Here is a 21,958-nt window from a genome sequence, read left to right on the forward strand (position 1 = left end):
TTTTATAGACTTTTTATACACAGCTGATACCTGCCTACACCAGACAGGATAGGAGATAACTAGATCCTGGTTATTCATACCCTTAGATGCCATGATCAATAGCAACTGCAGCAACTGAGTAGTTACATAGAGAGAGGGTGCTCTCTCGGTCCCCTAATTGTGCCCAGTAGTTCTCATGGCAGCTAGGGGGTCATTTATAGAGACTGGCATTTTAGACATCAGTCTTAATGCACTGGTGGTATATCCACCGAAGTTATGAAGAAAAAGGGGGTCAGTCAGCACATCCCAAAGCGCAGGGGTACATTGCTATGGCTGAGAACAACACTGTAAAACAAAACATGCAATGCAACAGCTCTCTGCAAACCAAATAAAGTACAAAATTGCATAATAATTGCAAGTGCTATACTAATAAGTTAGAGATGCTTGGCAAATCATTTTGTACAAAATTATTTGAGCCCGTCTGCCACACGTCAAGGCGATCTCTGTAAGACGGGTTCCTAACACTAAATTCTACCTGTTATGTGCCATGACGGCTACCATATAATTCAGCGAGTGTAGGTTCCACATGCATGCTGGGCCTGCCTTACTTTCTGTCATTTTTGGTGCCAAAATGGCCTCCATTATATCCAAGGAATGCAGGTACCAACATGCATGCTGGGCCCACTCCACACCACTCCTGGTGCCAAATGGCCACCAAAGACTGCAATGAGAGTCCACTACTATATCTCTCCTGGTGTCATTTTTGGTGCCAAAATGGCCTCCATTATATCCAAGGAATGCAGGCACCAAAAATGACAGAAAGTAAGGCAGGCCCAGCATGTATGTGGAACCTACACTCGCTGAATTATATGGTAGCCGTCATGGCACATAACAGGTAGAATTTAGTGTTAGGAACCCGTCTTACAGAGATCGCCTTGAGGTGCGGCAGACGCCTTGAGGTGCGGCAGACGGGCTCAAATAAATATGATTTGCCAAGCATATCTAACTTATTAGTATAGCACTTGCAATTATTATGCAATTTTGTACTTTATTTGGTTTGCAGGGAGCTGTTGCATTGCATGTTTTGTTTTACAGTGTTTTCTCAGCCATAGCAACGTGCCCCTGCGCTTTGACCCCCTTTTTCTTTGCATTTTGTGCTGGAGGTGTGGCTGACACCTCAGTCGTGCACTCCTGACCAGCTCGTCTGCCCCATAGGCTGATTTTAATTAGTGTGAGTATATAGCTTGGCCTGCTCTCCCTCACTCACGGGAAGCCATTTAGCACCAGGAGAGAGATATAGTGGTGGACTCTCATTGCATTCTTTGGTGGCCATTTGGCACCAGGAGTGGTGTGGAGTGGGCCCGGCATGCATGTTGGTACCTGCATTACTTGCATATAATAGAGGCCATTTTGGCACCAAAAATGACAGAAAGTAAGGCAGGCCCAGCATGCATGTGGAACCTACACTCGCTGAATTATATGGTAGCCGTCATGGCACATAACAGGTAGAATTTAGTGTTAGGAACCCGTCTTACAAAGATCGCCTTGACGTGCGGCAGACGGGCTCAAATAATTTTGTACAAAATGATTTGCCAAGCATCTCTAACTTATTAGTATAGCACTTGCAATTATTATGCAATTTTGTACTTTATTTGGTTTGCAGAGAGAAGTTATGAAGAGGCGCATACCTTCGACGCATCGACTGTCGGTCTAAATGTAAGACAGCTTCCTTGCTGGCTTAAATTTAGACCTTTTTCTATGCCTCAGTCATAGAAAATGATAATTGAGACGGGCCTACATCCCTGTCCCCTTCCCCACCCTTGCCACACTCTCGTTTTTAGACATGGCGTGAGCAGGGAAAAGTCACAGATTTCGGCGCAAACAACCTTTTCGTCCCAATCTGCGACAGAAATATGCCCAAAAAATGGCATATATCAGATAGTAAATACCCCCCCCCCCCCCCCATAGTGTTTATTAGTTTCATTCACTTGCAGGCTGCACACCCCATTAATTTCAATATGGGAAGAAATCTGAATTACACTAGTTCTTCTTCTACCTAAGAGAGATCAAGATGGATAACGTAAATAACTTGAATGTCTTACCCAGACAGGGAATTACAAACTGTGTGTCTGTAGAGTTGCAAACTAACAAAGTCCTATGATCACAGCCGTCTGGCAAATTCAGGCAGACAGTATTTTTCTCTTTCTCTGCCGGATGGATAGCAGGCTTAGGTCTTCCCCGTCATATCCTTGAAGCTGGTAAAAGAGCAGGATCTTGACATAGGGGCCACTTAATATGGTGGATCTGGTGATCTCTGTAATGGAGACACCCCTTGGCACGTGGTTTTCCTTCCTTTGAAGGACATCTGGCTTTCTCTGTGTTGAAGACCCATAACTGGGGCTCCACAGTTATTTTGCATCTTTCTCTGCCGTGTGAGAGTGGTGAGAGGAAGTGGGGTGGGGGAAAGTATAATGTCAGCTAGCAGGCTTTTAGACAGAGTGACAATGACCGGGTTGCAGCTCCACTGTTATGTGGCAGTCAATGATAACTTCCTGTTAGCGAAGGAGAAAGAAGGAGAGGCCTACAGTGCAAATGTCTAAGCTTTGGAGGGAAAGGCTTCACATACTTTTGCAGACAAGGATCAAAAAGCATTCTGAAATGTTTATTTTTGCAGAAGCTATTTTTAAAATCATTTTTATTTGTTGACAGTAATATGAATCTTTCTTTGTTTTACAGGGGGAAATTGGTAGGCCGGGAAGAAAGGTATCCTTCAATTCTCTTTAATATCCTTATGTACATAATGTGCATATTTTCTTGGGTTTAAGTTAGAGGTGTAGGTTATGATTAGAGATGAGCGAAGTTTTAGAAAATTCAATTCGCTGCTCCCCATCATTGTACCCCTCAGATGCCGCATTCATACATGATCGCAGTATCTGAGTGTAAAAACAGTGTAAAATTAACATAAAATTGTTTATATCAAACTTACTGCCTCCATTTGCTCGCGATGGGCCGGCCGCCACCTTTTTGCTTGAAGCTCTGGCGTGAAATCTTGCGCTCTCTGAGATGATGTCACCACACACAGGATTTTGTCTGAGATCTTCAATCAAACTAGCGGTGGTCGGCCCGTCGCAAGCAAATAGAGGAGGTGAATATGATTTTTTTTTGTTTTTTAGACTATATCAGGTTAAATTGTTTAGCTACCACGAAGCACGAGGATATTCGGCTTCGAGGCGAATCGAATATATCCTGAAATTCGGATCGAATTCCACTTCGTGATTTGATTCGCTCATCTCTAGTTATGATCAAGGTTAAGTTTTACCTAGACCTCCCTTCACCTTCCTTTCAAATATATTGCCTCATTAGTGCCCCCCCCCCCCCCCCAGCTACACCCTTAGTGCATATTACAGATTTGTTGCATACTGAAGTTAAAGACAGGGAAGTCTGACTTGGCAGTAGATAACAGGGAGGACAGGTGGACATAGGAGTTTACAATAATAGTATTTCAAATAACAGAACCTGTTGGTACAGTTTAAATATTTGTCTTGAGGGAGTCATCCCTGGTTTTTGAAGAAGATTATCATCTGTTATTTGTTTCTATCAATAACCCAACATGTCTCTGCTATTTTGTTTCTATCAATAACCCCATTTCTGCTAAGTGCACTTAGTAGTCTGGGATATGTTGGCAGTCAGATGCGTGCATCATAAAAATACTTTGTACAGAGAAGTCTGGAGTTTGGATGTTCACATAGTAGATACCATACTGGCAGGCTCCAAATATCTTAGGTCCTCACATGGTCTCCAAACATATATATCCTCTCTCTGTCGGAAGTGCTCAGATTTAGAAGCAGAAGAAGAAAGTGTTATTTATAATCTGGACTGTAACTACTTTAACAGAATAGGATAACAGAATGTGATCTCTACTGACCCTCAGCTAGGGAAAATCCAAAGACTTGATTTCATTAACACAGATGATTTAGTACACAATGAAAAGAGTCTGTGTCCTGTATTCTTCCATTTACTAGAACAAACTCAATATAATTTATAATACTATAAAGTTTAGGACAGTAATGGTGCATTATGATCATAAACAAATGTACAGGCTACATCAACATAAACCATGTGAATTTTACACAGTGAGAACAAGTAGTAGAAAATAATAAATAATAGTAGATAATAAATAATAATAATGTGTGTTTTCATTTAGCCTTGGAAAATGAAGCAATAGACGTGTTGTATCTCCAACAGTTTCCTGCATTTACTGCCTTATCAGTACATATATACCATGTCCTTTTGCTTCTGCGATTACATCACAAATCATTTGGATAGGACAACCAGGCAGCACAGCTCTCTATGTTCATGTGGTGCAGGTTGTACTTCCCAATCCAATATAAATCCAAAATAAAGAATAGAACAGCACTTCCTTACTGGTCTGCTTCAAGTGTTTTTTTTATTGATTCAATTTAAACCCTTAAGTATTATTAAATTACTTAACAACTGTAACAGTGGCTGCTGTGCACCGCTGTTCCCCTGCTTACCGCCGCGGTCATGGGCGCCGTGTTCAGCGGTGATCTGCTGCCAGTGCTTCCCATTCACCACTGCAGTCCTAGTCTCTGTCTGTGTAGGTGCTGTTGTTCTGGAATCCACTTCACAGTTTCCTCTCAGCCCTGGCCACAGCATGCTTGCTGCTTGTTCCCCGCAGCACTTCCTTTAGGGCCGGCGCGTGTCACTTTCTGTGCTTTGCGGGTTAGGTCATGTGACCTTTCTGACCAATCCTAGCCCTCCTGCACATATACAAGTGGCTTAGCCCCCTTCCTAGATGCCTCAGTGTCAAGGTCCTTGTGTCCTGCTAAGGTCCCTGATATCTGCCTGTGTTCCTGACTCGTACTTGTATTCCTGGAATATGCTACCTGTTAGATCCCTATCTGCTTGCCTTGACTCTTCTGTTGCCGATCCGGATTGCCTGACCTGTACCTGTGCTGCCTGCCCTGAACTGTTGCCTGTTTGACTTTGCCTCTGCCTCATCCTTCGGTCCTGCACTGTTGCTCCTGGTTATGACTCCTCCTTGCTTAGGTACCTCCTGTCCGCCTGGACCAGCTGCCTTGTGTGCCAATCCTCCTCAGGAGGTAGCGACCTGGTGTTCCCCTCGGAAAGTCTATCCCCACCATCAGGGGTACTTTGAAGATCAAGGGGTTCACTTAGACAATGCCCTTACAGGAGGTATGACACGTGGCACAGTGGGTTCACACCCACTGGTTCGTGCCAACAACGTTTCAGGTTGGCACCCTCCATCAGGCATAGGCCCTGGTCAGTGCACGGAAACTGGATGAGCGGGGCACCATATACTGTTGCTATATTTAATACACAAGAGGTGTTAGGCTACTTTCACACTTGCGTTTTTCTTTTCCGGCATAGAGTTCCGTCACAGGGGCTCTATACCGGAAAAGAACTGATCAGTTTTATCCCCATGCATTCTGAATGGAGAGTAATCCGTTCAGTTTGCATCAGGATGTCTTCAGTTCAGTCGTTTTGACTGATCAGGCAAAAGAGAAAACCGCAGCATGCTACGGTTTTCTCTCCGGCGAAAAAAACTGAAGACTTGCCGGAATGCCGGATCCGGCATTTTTTCCCATAGGAATGTATTAGCGCCAGATCTGGCACTTAGAATACCGGATCCGCCCTTCCGGCCTGCGCATGCGCAGACCGATAAAAATGTGAAAAAATGTACAAGACGGATCCGTCTGTCCGCATGACAAGCGGAGAGACGGATCCGTCCTTGCAATGCATTTGTGAGACGGATCCGCATCCGGATCCGTCTCACAAATGCTTTCAGTCAGCGGCAGATCGGCGGATCACACTGCCGCAAGTGTGAAAGTAGCCTTAGTTGTAGATCTACTGTAAGTTGCATGACTAAAAATCACTTGAAGCACACCAATTGCTATTCTACTCTTTATTTTGTATTTATAAGCACATCTCTAGTTACCAAAGTGCTGGCAGAGTGGTTGGGGGAATATTACTCCTCCTGGAACCTATTAATGGGACTCTCAAAGGTCTCTATAGATACATATTATTACCAAACATTAAGATTTTTCCGGATATCTTGTCACAATAGTTTTTAGAGTAAATTAGAATAGAAATAGTGACTTTTAAAAATACCATCCACTCTCTATGTATCTTTTGTGAATATCATTTCCCTGATTAGGGTTTTCGTAGGGACTGGATAGCATTAGGTTTGGGGACAGGGAGCCTCCACCATCAGGGGGTCACCCTGGGCTAAGCAGTCTATAGGGCATTTAGGGTAAGTGTGTCTGCCCTGCCTCCCACTAGACCTTTGTCCGTTTTCCTGAACCTGTGTTTTGTATCCCGTCACCAATGAATGTTTTTTCTTTTGGGGGCCACTACTCCCCTTTCAAATAAATTTTTGTATAACTTGTAGTACAGTATGTTGGTATATACATCTCTATAGATACAGTCTGCCTTCTTGCCACATCTGCACTGTTCCACATCTCACTATTTCTCTATGACAGACAATTTTTCAATCGTCACAAAAAATCTGATTAGAATGGTCTTTTTGGGCCACTGATTTTCCATTGAATTGGTCATATGTATGTCTAGCCTTACTTGGCATTCTCCTTAGGCAAGGTGTAAATAAAATGTTTTGGACACCGTCCTACAAAGTAAAATTTAGATAGGAAGCTAGATTTTTAATATATATATATGCAGATCTTAGAAAATAAGAGATATGGAATCAAAAAGGAGCGTGTTCACTATTAAGCTCCATTTTTTATTATTGTACTGGAAATGTTGATAATAAATTGAGTATAATTTCGTCTTTGTAAATTCACTTTTTTAAATGCGATATTACCATGCTTGGTTGCACCGTGTACATTTTATGTGTTTTTTATTAACTTCCAGGGCAAGACTGGTTCTCCTGGAGTACCAGGTATGCCAGGCCCTATAGGACCACTAGGACCAATGGGACAAAAGGTTTGTGTTCTACAATTACAAAATGTATACATTTAGTTCTGCGTTGCTGATATCAGAGTCATAAAATTAACTATGGTTATACCATTATGTGGACAAATAAACTATTTTGTAGTCATATCATTATTTTTGAATGCATCATGTATGTTTGCATCTACAAAGATTATAATGCTCTCACTGTATTTATTTGTCATTATTGTGAATGAAATTATGTAAGACAAAAATGTAGCCTTGTCAACTAGAATGATATTTTGCGAATTTAAATGTGTTTTCCAGGATTACCTTAGTTTTTACTTAGTTCCTTTAGCATGTTTGAACTAATACAAGAATCATACTCACCTCGTCCTCAACCATGGTTGGACTGGGGTTCTTTGGGAACACCAGAGAAAATTATTTTTGGGTCCCAACCCCAATATCATCAATAAAGTCTAATAGGTTTTTAGTTCTAAGAAATAGACCCTAGCAGCAACTTATTGTCTCCAGAGGCAGCTCCAAAAGTATTTTTTTCCTGGACCTTTGGGGCACACTAAGGGGTTAGAGCTTGGGCCCACCAGAGGATCCTCTCTGTTACTCTGGTGGGCCAGTCTGTTGGTGTCCCCAATACTCCACTGCAGCTAACAGTTGACCTTAGTGGCAATATATCCCCATGGTTCCAGAAGTGGAGCCAGAGTGGGGGGACTGGGAGAGTATAATTCTTGTATTAGGACACACTAGGGGAGCTAAGTAAAAACTGAGGGAATCCTGGAAAACCCTTAAAGGGGTTGTCTCACTTCAGTAAGTCGGATTTATCATGTAGAGAAAGTTAATACAAGCCACTTACTAATATATTGTTATTATCCATATTGCTTCCTTTGCTGGCTGGATTCATTTTTCCATCACATTATACACTGCTCGTATCCATGGTTACAGACCACCCTGCAATCCATCAGTGGTGATCGTGCTTGCACACTATAGGATAAAGCACTAGCTTATGTGTGCTTCCATGGTCCCGGCCACCAGAGAGGCTGACACTTTTAGTGTGCAAGCATGACCACCTCTGCTGGATTGCAGGGTGGTCTGTAACCATGGATACGAGCAGTGTATAATGTGATGGAAAAATGAATCCAGCCAGCAAAGGAAGCAATATGGATAATAACATTATATTAGTAAGTTGCTCGTATTGACTTTCTCTACATGATAAATGCCACTTACTGAAGTGAGACAACCCCTTTAAGGGTTTATTTTGCCTGCAGAGTCTATTATTTTGTAAGGCATATGTTATGCTAATGTTTTGTATACATGTTATCTATGCATTTTCTTCTGGTCTTCGTATATTTGTGGCAAACATTGAGCATGGTAATAATAAAGAAGTGACTACAATCTATCAGACAAAGGGCAGATAAACTGGCAATATAAATAGAGATCAAGGATAAAATATGCATCTCTAGAGCAGTAATCACAGTAATAAAAGCTTCAGTGTGACATAAGGTTAATTAAGTAAACCTAAAGTCCAACAAATACATTTAGTGAAACAACTGGACCATATTAATTCATTCATACTGTTTTGTTTTTAGGGTGAAAAGGGGGACTCTGTATCACTTGGAGGACCAGGATCAAGAGGACCAATGGTTTGTTAACTGTTGTGTGTGAAAATCATGAGTTCCTTCATGTTTAACTTTTTCACATCTTTTCTGGAATAAACAACAAACAGATTGTCCACCAAATAGACAATAGTCCTAAAAGTGAATGGCAGTTCAACCACAAAAGTCACTGTGTAGCCACTGAGAAACTTTAAATAATGTCACAGGATACCAAGGCTAGTGACCATTACAAAGTGGCATTGAGGTGAAGGATTATAAAGCAGATAGCGACATAAACTGGCACGGGGAAGCAGATAAAGAAACAATGGGGTAGATTTATGAAAAACGTTCTTTGTTGTTCATAGCAACAAATATCAGCACAGCTTTTATTTCTTATAGAGTTGTTGGAAATGAAAGCTGCACGGTGATTGGCTTCTCTCGGCAGCAGGTTTTCTTTTACTTTCTTGTAGTTTCAATTTTCTTCCTCTAATTGATTCACTGTGCTTTCCTAAGTAGCCTAAGACAGTTGCTGCAGATCCATAGCATATATACATTTTCCTAAATTAATCAGGCACCAGAACAAATTCAGACCCCAGAAAAGATACCTAACCTAATTCAGGCCTCAGATAACCCCCTTCTATTAACAGTATACAACACACATGCACACGAGCGCTACTCACATTACTACTTACCCTTTCAAACCCTAAAGCAGAGAGCCCCTTCAAGTGTTAGCGTTGTCTGTGATGTCAAAAATCCGGTTCGGACAAAGCACATGACAAATAGAAATTATCTCTATTATTAATTTACACAATGAATATTGCACCTAAAGATATAATTGTTAATAAAATGATAAAAATGACAGCATCTCTCTGATAGAAGACCTAAACAAATATGTTTTCATATTGCATTTCTTTTGTATTTGACATATTATGCAATCTGCTGCTGATTTGTTAGCAACCAATTCAAGACGCACCTGCCCAAAAGATGCATATTTTTCATCAGACCTCAGCTCAGAGCCCCATTCAGACCTCAGATCAGATCCTCAATCAGACCTCAGATAAGATCCTCAATCAGACCTCAGATCAGACCTCCAATGTTAAAAAGACCCCCAATCAGACCTCAGATCGTTCCCCCAATGTTAATTAATCCCCTATTCAGCCCTCAGATGATACCCACATGTTAATAAGAACCCCAGTCAGACCTCAGATCAGACCCCATGTTAAAAAGACCCCCATGTTATTTAGAACTTAGATCAGAGACCAAAAAAGAAATCAACTTACCTCTCCTGGTCCAGCGGCCGCCGCTCCTGAGATCCAGCGCTCCTGCTGTGCTGTGATCTGACAACGCACAGAATGAGGTCACACAGCACAGTGTGCGGCCGAGGAAGACCAGGGGAATGCTGCATTCACCGCTCCCAGGTCCTCCTGTACTAATAAACGCTTCGATAATGAAAGCACTTATTAGTATTCGCCTCATAAGATGCACTGACATTTTACCTCCACTTTGGGGTAAAAAAAAACGTGTGTCTTTTAGGGTGAAAAATACAGTATATCTCCACTACAATATATAGCATAATTACCAAAAATGTTTTTTCTTCTTCATTTTGCTAATTCTTTGTGTGATTGAAATCTCTCAATATATTCTTTGGGAACTTAATGAGGAGATAATAAGAGTTTCATAATAAAGTGAACAATTGGGACAGTTTAACCCATCTACAGGATAATTTGTTTATTTTCATTAGTTTTATATCACCACATCCTAAAACCAATACTTTCCTGGATTTTTTCAGTAATTCTACATGACAAGATACATGCCAAATACTTACCTGCATCATTGAGGCTAAATGTATTTATCTATGGCATTCCTAAATGTAACTTTACTTTAGCAGTTAGGCTACTTTTACACTAGCTTTTTAGTTTTCCGGTATTGAGATCAGTTATAGGGGCTCAATACCGGAAAAAAATGCTTCAGTTTTGTCCCCATTCATTGTCAATGGGGACAAAACTGAACTGAACAGAACGGAGTGCTCCAAAATGCAACATGTTGTAATTTGCTTTCCGTCCTGGGATGCGGAGCAAGATGGATCAGTCATGACCCACAATGCAAGTTAATGGTGACGGATCAATTTTCTCTGACACAATCTGACACAATAGAAAACTGTTCCCTCCTCCATTGACTTTCAATGGAGTTCATGACGCATCTGTTTTGGCTATGTTGAAGATAATACAACCGGATCCGTTCATAACGGATGCAGATGGTTGTATTATCAGTAACAGGAGTGTTTTTGCTGAACCCTGCCGAATCCAGCAAAAACACTAGTGTGAAAGTTGTAGCAAAACTATTTTTGTCCTGACAAAGGCCTTGTTTGGCTATATTCTAAAAATTGTTCTAATTACTAAGTGAAATAATAACAAAATGACTCATGGCTAACTTGTTTTGGACAATAGAAAACACAAGGCAAGATATGTTTTCTATGTACCATACTTATCTATTGTGTGATGGACTTATAGCTGTAGTTAATACTTGAGTAGGTTGTATAGCTTTACTCATTATTTAGCTACAGCATGTTTGATACAGTATTTTGTTTCTGTTGCACATTTAGATAATATGTCTGCCATTTCTTTAGGGTTTTCCTGGCATGAAAGGAGAACAGGTCAGTTTCCCTGCCTAAGTACTAACCAGAGTTTATGCTAATTATCAGCAAAAGGAATTCTGTAGATTGCATTTGTCCAGGATCATTTCTCAAAACCACCTGTTTTTCCAAGGTTTATTTTTATTTGAGCTACTATTGGTTTTGTATCATGGCAAACTGTGATCTGGACAGTAACTAAACTACTTTTATAAACCACAATGCCAAAGTGTGAAAAAAGAGTAAGATCCATTTTAATATGCTAGTAGTGATCCACCAACTCTAGGGTTTGAAAACTATAAGGAAACAATAGGCTGGAAGTGACCTGATTACATGATGGCAACATCTTAGGTGCTACAGTCTAAAGCATCAGTAAACCCTTGCTGATAGAGCGATTTTCTGTTTTTGCGTTTTTGTTTTTTTCTCCCTGCCTTTTTGGAGTCATAGCTTTTTTATTTTTCCATTCACATAGCCATACACATACACATAGCCATAGGAAAAAAATGCAATTCCCCCACAGTTTTATGGGTTTTGTTTTTAAAGGGAACCTGTCACCTGGATTTTGGGTATAGAGCTGAGGACATGGGCTGCTAAATCGCCGCTAGCACATCCGCAATATCCAGTCCCCATAGCTCTGTGTGCTTTTATTGTGTAAAAAAAACGATGTTATAGATATGTAAATTAACCTTAGATGAGTCCTGTCTCCTCCATGTTTGAGAGATGACTCCAGCGTTCTCTGACTCTGAGCCCAGCACCTCATTTACATATATACACTCACCTAAAGAATTATTAGGAACACCTGTTCTATTTCTCATTAATGCAATTATCTAGTCAACCAATCACATGGCAGTTGCTTCAATACATTTAGGGGTGTGGTCCTGGTCAAGACAATCTCCTGAACTCCAAACTGAATGTCAGAATGGGAAAGAAAGGTGATTTAAGCAATTTTGAGCGTGGCATGGTTGTTGGTGCCAGACGGGCTGGTCTGAGTATTTCACAATCTGCTCAGTTACTGGGATTTTCATGCACAACCATTTCTAGGGTTTACAAAGAATGGTGTGAAAAGGGAAAAACATCCAGTATGCGGCAGTCCTGTGGGCAAAAATGCCTTGTTGATGCTAGAGGTCAGAGGAGAATGGGCCGACTGATTCAAGCTGATAGAAGAGCAACGTTGACTGAAATAACCACTCGTTACAACCGAGGTATGCAGCAAAGCATTTGTGAAGCCACAACATGCACAACCTTGAGGCGGATGGGCTACAACAGCAGAAGACCCCACTGGGTACCACTCATCTCCACTACAAATAGGAAAAAGAGGCTACAATTTGCACAAGCTCACCAAAATTGGACTGTTGAAGACTGGAAAAATGTTGCCTGGTCTGATGAGTCTCGATTTCTGTTGAGACATTCAAATGGTAGAGTCCGAATTTGGCGTAAACAGAATGAGAACATGTATCCATCCTCTGATGGCTACTTCCAGCAGGATAATGCACCATGTCACAAAGCTCAAATCATTTCAAATTGGTTTCTTGAACATGACAATGAGTTCACTGTACTAAAATGGCCCCCACAGTCACCAGATCTCAACCCAATAGAGCATCTTTGGGATGTGGTGGAACGGGAGCTTCGTGCCCTGGATGTGCATCCCTCAAATCTCCATCAACTGCAAGATGCTATCCTATCAATATGGGCCAACATTTCTAAAGAATGCTATCAGCACCTTGTTGAATCAATGCCACGTAGAATAAAGGCAGTTCTGAAGGCAAAAGGGGGTCCAACACCGTATTAGTATGGTGTTCCTAATAATTCTTTAGGTGAGTGTATAAAATCGTTTTTTGACACAATAAAAGCACAGAAAGCTATGGGGACTGGATATTGCGGATGTGCTAGCGGCCATCTAGCAGCCCATGTCCTCAGCTCTATACCCAAAATCCAGATGACAGGTTCCCTTTAAGTGTTCACTGTGCGCTAAAACTGACTTGTGCTTTTCATTCTCTGGGTCAGTATGATTACAGCAATACTGCATTTGTATATTGCTTCTTGCATTTTAATACAAAAAAATATATAAAACCTAGAAAAATATTTTTTTCTTTTTATCGCCATATTCTGACTCCTATAATATGTGTGAAGGCTCTTTTTTTGTGGGGCAATCAGTACTTTTCATTGATACCATTTTTGTGAGAAGTGAAGTGATTACAAAACGTTGAATTCGCCATTTTGACATTTTTTTTCCCATTTCACTGTTTGCTGTATGGGATATATTTTTATATTTAAATAGTATGGACATTTTTGCATACTGTGATGATCATAATGTTTATTTTTTATTTGTTTATTTTTTATTTTGGGCAAACGGGGGTGAATTGTATTTTTATTTTTTTACTTTTTTTATTGTCTACACTTGTTAATAGTTTCCATAGGGAACTTGAATAACCAATTATCAGATAGCTTCTCTCAAAGACCCCTGTAGGCAGGATCTCCATAGGCCACAGCATTTGACCACAGCATCTGAGGGGTTTAATGTCCGCAATCTGCATTATCACCGGTCGCGGACTTTAGGCATAATTGTCTGCTGTGTGAAACAGCAGGCAGCCAGGTGCTATGGCGCCCGCTCTGCACCAGGGCGGACTCCATCTTTAAAGACGCGACATGTGATGTATTAGTATGTCACATGTCAAGAAAGAATTAAACATATAACTTTGTAGTAAACAAATGCTGTAGAATGCTAACTTCACGCATTACAGTGTCATTATATCCAGTCAAAAATTTCTGGTTTTATCCATTATTCCTCAAGTGCAGGAATACAATGCAATTTGCTGCATGTAGATATACTGTATACCTATAAATATATATATATATATATATATTATATATATATATAAAATTGATCTAACATTGAAGGATATTTAATCAGGGAGTTCTCATAGTTACAATTAGATATGTCTTATCTATAGCTATTTACAACACAATATTTGGTGTGTAGATGTAGAAAGGATAAAGATCTTTCTGTATGTTTTGTTCCGCACTACTTCCGTATTTTTGCGGAACGGGTGCCGACCCATTCAGTTCAATGGAGTATGTTCTATTCAAATTGCGGAATGCACAGGGGCCATTATCCGTGTTTTGCGGACCTGCAATTTAAAGACCGCAAAACACATACGGCCGTCTGAATGAGCCCTTACTGTTTACGTATATGACACTTAAAGAGGACCTTTCATGGGTTAAAACATTGTAAACTAACTATCAGGTTATGTAGCGTGGCGCCCAGGGATATGTTCCTGGACACCGCTCCGTTCGCTCACTGTGGCCCCGGTATATTCTCCCGCTCTGTATGCTAATTGATAGCATCGGAGCAATGGGGAGGAGACTGCCCTTCTTCTCAATGGGCACTCCTTCTCCCTGAGCTGTCCAATTGCAGCGCAGAGTGTCACAGCCAGGAAGAAGGTGAGTTTTTTGTCCTCACTGGCTGTGACGCTCTGCGCTTTGATTGGACAGCGCTACAGCCAGGGAGAAGGAACGCCCATTGAGAAAAAGGCCAGTCTCCTCCCCATTGCTCTGATGCTAGCAATTCGCATACAGAGCGGGCCACAGTGGGCGAACAAAGCGGAGCCCAGGAATAATAGTAAGTGCAGTGAGATCCCTGGGTGCCGCTCTACAGATCATGATAGTTCGTTTACAATGTTTGGACCCATGAAAGGTCCTCTTTAAGTGTTAGGCCATGTGACTTTCCCTCCGCATTTGCAATGTACAACTGCCCCCATTAAAACAATACTACACAATCAACCAATGAGCATGTATGTTTAGTTTTAAAATGTTGTTCTATCCAATTAGATATCCTCCATATGTTAAGGTAAAAATGGAAGGAATTACTGGGGGAGAGAGAAGAAGGCAAGAAGAAAGGATGGACAGGTTGGAATATGGATGAATAGAGGTAGCATCACTCTGAGTATTAGGTATATTAATCCATATCTCATTGGGACAAGAGCTATGATACTTGCTCCATCTAGGTCTGATAATCTAAAGAAAGCGTCATCGCTGGAAAAGAACCGAAGGTTGCCTGTCCTGAATATTACCTGACAGGGGCAAAAAGTGGACTACTCTTTCTGCAAATACATTTTTTTATTATTAATTTTACAACTTTTTGTACCTGACATTTGATATTGGACTATGCCACCAACCTCTCTTTACAAAGCAGTTTTACTTGGGGAACTTAAGATGAGCAATGACAATTGCATACATAACCGCTTTCTCATCAGGCGAGGCCAAGTGTGGAAATCAATAGACCCCAACTGATGTGACAAACGAGACCAGATGGCTGTACGCCAGAACAGCTGGAGGATGTGGAAGGCTATGCTGCTACGAATGCTGGAAGCTGTCTAGTCCAACTGCAAAGACCCAACTCAGAATGGAAGAGGATAATCTATGGAGATGGACTCAAAGTCTATGCATTAGGGGTATCCTTGTTCACATGGCAACATCAAGTGCAGTGGAAGTGCATCTGACAAATGGACTGAAGACAATTGGGGAAGAAGACATAAGAGCCAATCTCAAAAAAAAATAAAAAAATACTCTATGGGCATTATTCAGAAGGTGATTGGGAAGCCATGGTTTCCCCACTGTTTAAGAAAATACCACCACTTAAAATTGAATTGGATACATTATTTAAAGGGGTTATCTAACCCCTATATTCACTCCTCCCCCCAATGCCTTGGCCCCTCGTATGGATTATACTTACCTGCTTCCCACCACCTGCGTCGCTCCGGATCCCTGCACAGCCACTGTTGCATCTCCCCATTGTGCGGATCAAAACATCTGGTGATGGGGGGAGCAGCCAATAGGCCATGACGGAGATGCAGCGGCAGCTGTGCATGGGATTCGGAGTGCTGCGGGTGATGCAGTATAATCCATACGAGGGGCCTGGGCATTGGGGGATGTCATTATAGGGGTTGGATAACCCCTTTAAGTGGTATGATAAGAAAACTATAGAGTTAGAGAAATTGCCTAGAGAAAATATTGGCAATACTAAAAGGATAACTGAAGAAATTTAGGAGCTCTGGTGGAGCATTCCAAACAATACCTACACTTGCCCTTTACTACAAACAATGTCTATAATATTCCTACTCATGCAATTTATATCAATATGTGTTTTGTGATATACTGTTTTCCATGTCCGTATACATATATGCATTTCAGGTTCACATTTCATTGAAAATTCCTACAATCAGAATTCTCCTGCTTATAGGTTTGATATCCAGCACACTTAAAGAGAACCTTTCACCTTGAAAAACATTGTGAACTAAGTATGCTGTCATGGAGAGCGGCGCCCAGGGATCTCACTGCACTTACTATTACCCCTGGGCGCCGCTCCGTTCTCCCGTTATGCCCTCCGGTATCTCCGCTCACTAAGTTATAGTAGGCGGTGTCTGCCCTTGTCCTGTGGGCGTCTCCTTCTCCTAGGCTGTAGAGCTGGCCAATCGCAGAGCTCACAGCCTGGGAGAAAAAAACCTCCCAGGCAGTGAGCTGTGCGCTGCGATTGGCCAGCGCTGCAGCCTAGGAGAAGGAGACGCCCACAGGACAAGGGCAGACACCGCCTACTATAACTTAGTGAGTGAAGATACCGGAGGACATAACGGGAGAACGGAGCGGCGCCCAGGGGTAATAGTAAGTGCAGTGAGATCCCCGGGCGCCGCTCTCCATGGCAGCATATTTGGTTCACAATGTTTTTCAAGGTGAAAGGTCCTCTTTAATAATGCCTCTATTATAATAATTAAAGGAGTTATCCCATAATTAATGTAAGCATGAAAATAAGACGTAATATTGTATATGACAATCTCTAACAAAGCTAAAGCTAGCTCTGTACCTCATATGGATCCAGAGCACCCACCCCCTCCTCCCTTCATTGCTTCAATTGCTCTGAAAGATTTATTTCAAACTGGCAGCATAGGGGAGTATTCTTCCTGCTGCAGCTATTATCTATCACAGCTCAGGGGTGTGTCCTTTTTGCTGTAGCTCTCCCCCTGTAACTGTCACAGCTTGTAACAGAATGTGGCGCTGTACAGAGTTTATTGACTAACCTAGTGGCTATACTACAATTTTAATTACGTTCAGTTACAAAAGTATTCAAATCCAGGTGCCGGTTTGAAAAATGTAAAATATTTTTCATGTGACAACTACGGTACTTTAAGTGACTTGAATATAATTTGCTTTATGTCTACAGATAGATATTAATAGTATATGACTGCAATAATATTTTATATCTTTTAACATCCAGGGTTTTAAAGGAGACATGGGAGAAAGGGGTCCTAAAGGTGAACAGGTAGGATACTTCATTGCATTTGTGAAGTTCTTAATGAGTTGGATTGAAAATAGTAATCTTTATCCTACTTCGCCTGACTCACGTGTGGTTAGGTTTTATGTTGGCAGTCTGTGCCCGTCACTGCCCCACTACTTCAGGAGGGCACGAGCGCTGCTTCACTCTCCCTGTTTCAGTCATAGGTCTGTAGTCCCAGACAATGTATTCTTATAGTCTTTATTAAACCTCCTATTATTCCACAGTATTGCAAGGGTTAACCCTCATTTGGGTCTGTGTACAGCTACTTCTAATGTGTTAATCAGCTCTGCTATATAAGCTGTGTTATATGTCTCACTCACCGCCTGATCAATGGGTTACTAGCTTGATAGATCCTGCAAAGGTACTATAATCTGATTGGCTGCCCGCGTACCGACTTTTGCTTGATTCACGGATTCTGACTCGCTGCCCCCAGACTTTACCAGTGCCTGATCACCATACGTAAATAGGTCTTAAGGACCATTATCTGTGGTACTACTGAAGTAATCGTCGCACATGTGCTGGGAGGTTCTATGATTCAATAATAGTGTTGATCACCATACTGACTCTGAGCCGCCTATCCTGACCTTGTTTCATGGATTTGCACAAATTCTTCCCACCCTGACCTCAGCCTTTTACTGACTACAAGTTTTGCCTGATCTCTCGGTGCTCCACACTGGTGTTTCTGACCCATGTGGGTCAGCTATCATCCCCACCGGGTTTATCTCATCTAGTAGTGGCCTAGTGGCTTCACTGCAGCGAAGTGCAGATCCCTGTACAGGGGTTAAAGGGTGAATACCAGGGGACTGACAGGATAAGTTTAGCCCAAAGTCGCCTAGTTGGTCGACACAGTGGTTCCACACCCACTGATCGTTACATTAAGAAGATATTAAACTGTTCCCATACCATCTGAAACCTAAGCCTCATTATCCAGCATTGTGTAAAATTATATAAAGGGAGATTACTGCATGTGTCAAAGTTGAACAGTGGGGTTACATTGAATTTAGCTAGGGAGAACGGAAATAGCTGAGGAATTTGGAACACGATTTGCCAAAGAGATATCCTTATGTTTGTATTTTTTCTTTCCAGGGCTTTATGGGTCTTCCAGGAATGCTTGGGCAAAAAGTAAGTGCTTTGCTTGCTTACATTTTTAGTAAGTACTTTACAATCCATGGAAAACAAGATGTATCATTTGAGCTTTTCATTTTAGAACTACAACTCAGCATCATCAGTTCTTAATGTTGGTTATTCTTCTATGACAGGTTTGACACATAAGGGTGGCTAATTCTGGAATCAGGGCAATGTATTCAACCCTTTCCTGATACAGTGATTTTCATTTTTTACTCCCTGCCTTCCTGGAGATATAATGTTTTTATTTTTCCATTAATATAGCCGTATGAGGACTTGTTTTTTGTGGCAAAAATTTACTATCTACTGGCGCCACTTATTGCATACAATGTAGTGAAAGTGACATTTTTTTTTTAATGGGGTGAAATAGTAAAAACGCAATGTTAACTTCATTTTGTGGGTCAGTACAATTACAGTGATAACAATTTTATATGTGTCTGTGTTTCCATACTTAAAAAAAATAAAAAACTTTATAAAAAAAAAACTTTTTTCTTTACATTGGCCATATCCTGACCCCCATAACTTTTTTTATATTTAAGTTCTACGGAGCTGTGTGAGGGCTTGTTTTTTTGGGGCTGGTCTTTAATTTTTATTGATACCATTCTGGCGTGTGTATGATTTTTTGAACGCTAAAAATTGTTTGTTAGGCAAAAAATTTTGAATCGCCCATTTTTAATTTTTTTGCTGGTGCACCTTTCACTGTACAGGATAAACATTTTATATTTTTATAGTATGGCCATTTTGGACATGGTGATACCAATGATTAATTTTTTTTTATTATTTATTATTATTTTTAAAATGAAGAAAAGGGGCGATTTGGATTTTTATGTTTTTTTGGGGGATTTTTTTTATATTTTTAAAAGCTTTTTAAAACTTTTTTACACTTATTTTTAATACCCCTGGGACTTTACCATATGATCATCTGATCGCTTCTCCCGCAATGATTTCCCTTTGCAGTCTATGGGAGAATCAGAGTATTCCTATCAAGTCCTGCCTTAATTAGGCGTATTTCAGGCGCAGATTGCGGTGCAACGTTTAGTTGAGCTGCAATCTGCGATTTCTCCCCACTCATGCCAGGTCTAAAAAAGTCGGCGGGACACGGGCGGGGAAGTGTACGGGCCAGTAGGCCCGTCTCATTCACATTTTGTACCCCTGTTTCAGGCGTAGAAAAAGGTCTAAATGTAAGACAGCTAGGAAGCTGTCTTACAATTAGAACTGGCGGATGATCCGCAGAAGGTTTGAAGAGGCCTGCACCTCTTGATAATTTCGGCAGATCCACCGCCAGCTTAGGTACTTATTAAGACCGGTGTCTAAAACGCTGGTCTTAAGAAATTTGCCCCTAAATGTCCACATTTAGCGTTGTTGCTAATCTGAAACTCTGTCACCAAATGTCTGCCGTGTAAAACAGCAGGCACCCAGCAGCTATGGCGCCCATTGAACTGCTGAGCGGGCACTATCTTTAAAGACACGATTTTGGGAAGGGGTTAAAATGCATGTGCAGATTTGAGCACCACTTTACAGTTTACATAAAATATGAGTAACTGCAATTATTTAGTAACTTTGCAATTTAATCAGTTTTCTTAACCAGGTTTCATCATTTAGGTCTGTATTAGTCTCAAGGAATGGATTAATAATTTGACTAGTTGTGAAAACGGCTTGTTGACAGACAAATCATTATCCGGGAAGTTAGCTTTCCAGACGTAACATTATTGTCAGTACTTATTGTAAAGACCACATTTCCCAGAGTGCAGAATGCCAAAGTAAACTTTCTGCATTTATTGAGGCAGTAAGGAACGCTGGGAAATTTAAGCCCTGGCTATTTGTAGTGTGAAGATGCCTTCAAAAGGGATACCTAGGCTTATATCCATCTCACACATACCTATAGAGGGCCACTGACCATTTGCATCTGGGTTCCATTTTTTCCAATAATTGACTATCGTATTGGAACAATACTGTTTATGTTCTATTGTATAGATAAGGCACATTATGAATAATTTTAAATTATATTAATATAAGTTACGTTTTACAAAGGTGTCTTCACAGTACAAATAGCTATAGTCTAAGGCTAGCTTCACACTAGCATTAGTGAGGTCCAAAAGGCTGTTACGGCAGGGTAAAACCTACTGGGCCTCTCTGGATCTGGCATTGCCAGAAACTACATTATTGCTGTCTGGCTCCATTAACTATAATGGAGACTGGCGGAGATCTGGCTGCAATCCGGCAAATATGCTGAGAATTGGCTGGACTAAAACCACTGCTACAGGTAATGGGGTCGGATGGCAATCATGTACAGTCGTGGCCAAAAGTTTAGAGAATTACATAAATATTGGAAATTGGAAAAGTTGCTGCTTAAGTTTTTATAATAGCAATTTGCATATACTCCAGAATGTTATGAAGAGTGATCAGATGAATTGCATAGTCCTTCTTTGCCATGAAAATTAACTTAATCCCAAAAAAAACTTTCCACTGCATTTCATTGCTGTCATTAAAGGACCTGCTGAGATCATTTCAGTAATCGTCTTGTTAACTCAGGTGAGAATGTTGACGAGCACAAGGCTGGAGATCATTATGTCAGGCTGATTGGGTTAAAATGGCAGACTTGACATGTTAAAAGGAGGGTGATGCTTGAAATCATTGTTCTTCCATTGTTAACCATGGTGACCTGCAAAGAAACGCGTGCAGCCATCATTGCGTTTTCTTAAAAATGGCTTCACAGGCAAGGATATTGTGACTACTAAGATTGCACCTCAATCAACAATTTATAGGATCATCAAGAACTTCAAGGAAAGAGGTTCAATTCTTGTTAAGAAGGCTTCAGGGCGTCCAAAAAAGTCCAGCAAGCGCCAGGATCGTCTCCTAAAGAGGATTCAGCTGCGGGATCGGAGTGCCACCAGTGCAGAGCTTGCTCAGGAATGGCAGCAGGCAGGTGTAAGCGTATCTGCACGCACAGTGAGGCGAAGACTTTTGGAAGATGGTCTGGTGTCAAGAAGGGCAGCAAAGAAGCCACTTCTCTCCAAAAAAAACATCAGGGACAGATTGATCGTCTGCAGAAAGTATGGTGAATGGACTGCTGAGGACTGGGGCAAAGTCATATTCTCCGATGAAGCCTCTTTCCGATTGTTTGGGGCATCTGGAAAAAGGCTTGTCCGGAGAAGAAAAGGTGAGCGCTACCATTAGTCCTGTGTCATGCCAACAGTAAAGCATCCTGAGACCATTCATGTGTGGGGTTGCTTCTCATCCAAGGGAGTGGGCTCACTCACAATTTTACCCCAAAACACACCCATGAATAAAGAATGGTACCAAAACACCCTCCAACAGCAACTTCTTCCAACAATCCAACAACAGTTTGGTGAAGAA

General features: G+C 41.2%; 1 protein-coding gene across 1 annotated transcript in view; it reads left to right on the top strand.

The window, feature by feature from the left end:
• Positions 1–21,958, top strand: part of COLQ (collagen like tail subunit of asymmetric acetylcholinesterase) — a 116,787-nt gene that overhangs the window by 50,220 nt on the left and 44,609 nt on the right. Inside the window, exons 5-10 of the mRNA XM_040433564.1 lie at positions 2,716–2,742; positions 6,892–6,963; positions 8,514–8,567; positions 11,146–11,172; positions 17,417–17,461; positions 18,563–18,598. Of these exons, the coding sequence (XP_040289498.1) occupies positions 2,716–2,742; positions 6,892–6,963; positions 8,514–8,567; positions 11,146–11,172; positions 17,417–17,461; positions 18,563–18,598 (261 nt within the window). The remainder of the gene's footprint in view (positions 1–2,715; positions 2,743–6,891; positions 6,964–8,513; positions 8,568–11,145; positions 11,173–17,416; positions 17,462–18,562; positions 18,599–21,958) is intronic.

The sequence above is a fragment of the Bufo bufo genome, chromosome 5 (genome assembly GCF_905171765.1).
Source record: "Bufo bufo chromosome 5, aBufBuf1.1, whole genome shotgun sequence".
In the NCBI taxonomy this organism is placed as follows: Eukaryota; Metazoa; Chordata; class Amphibia; order Anura; family Bufonidae; genus Bufo; species Bufo bufo.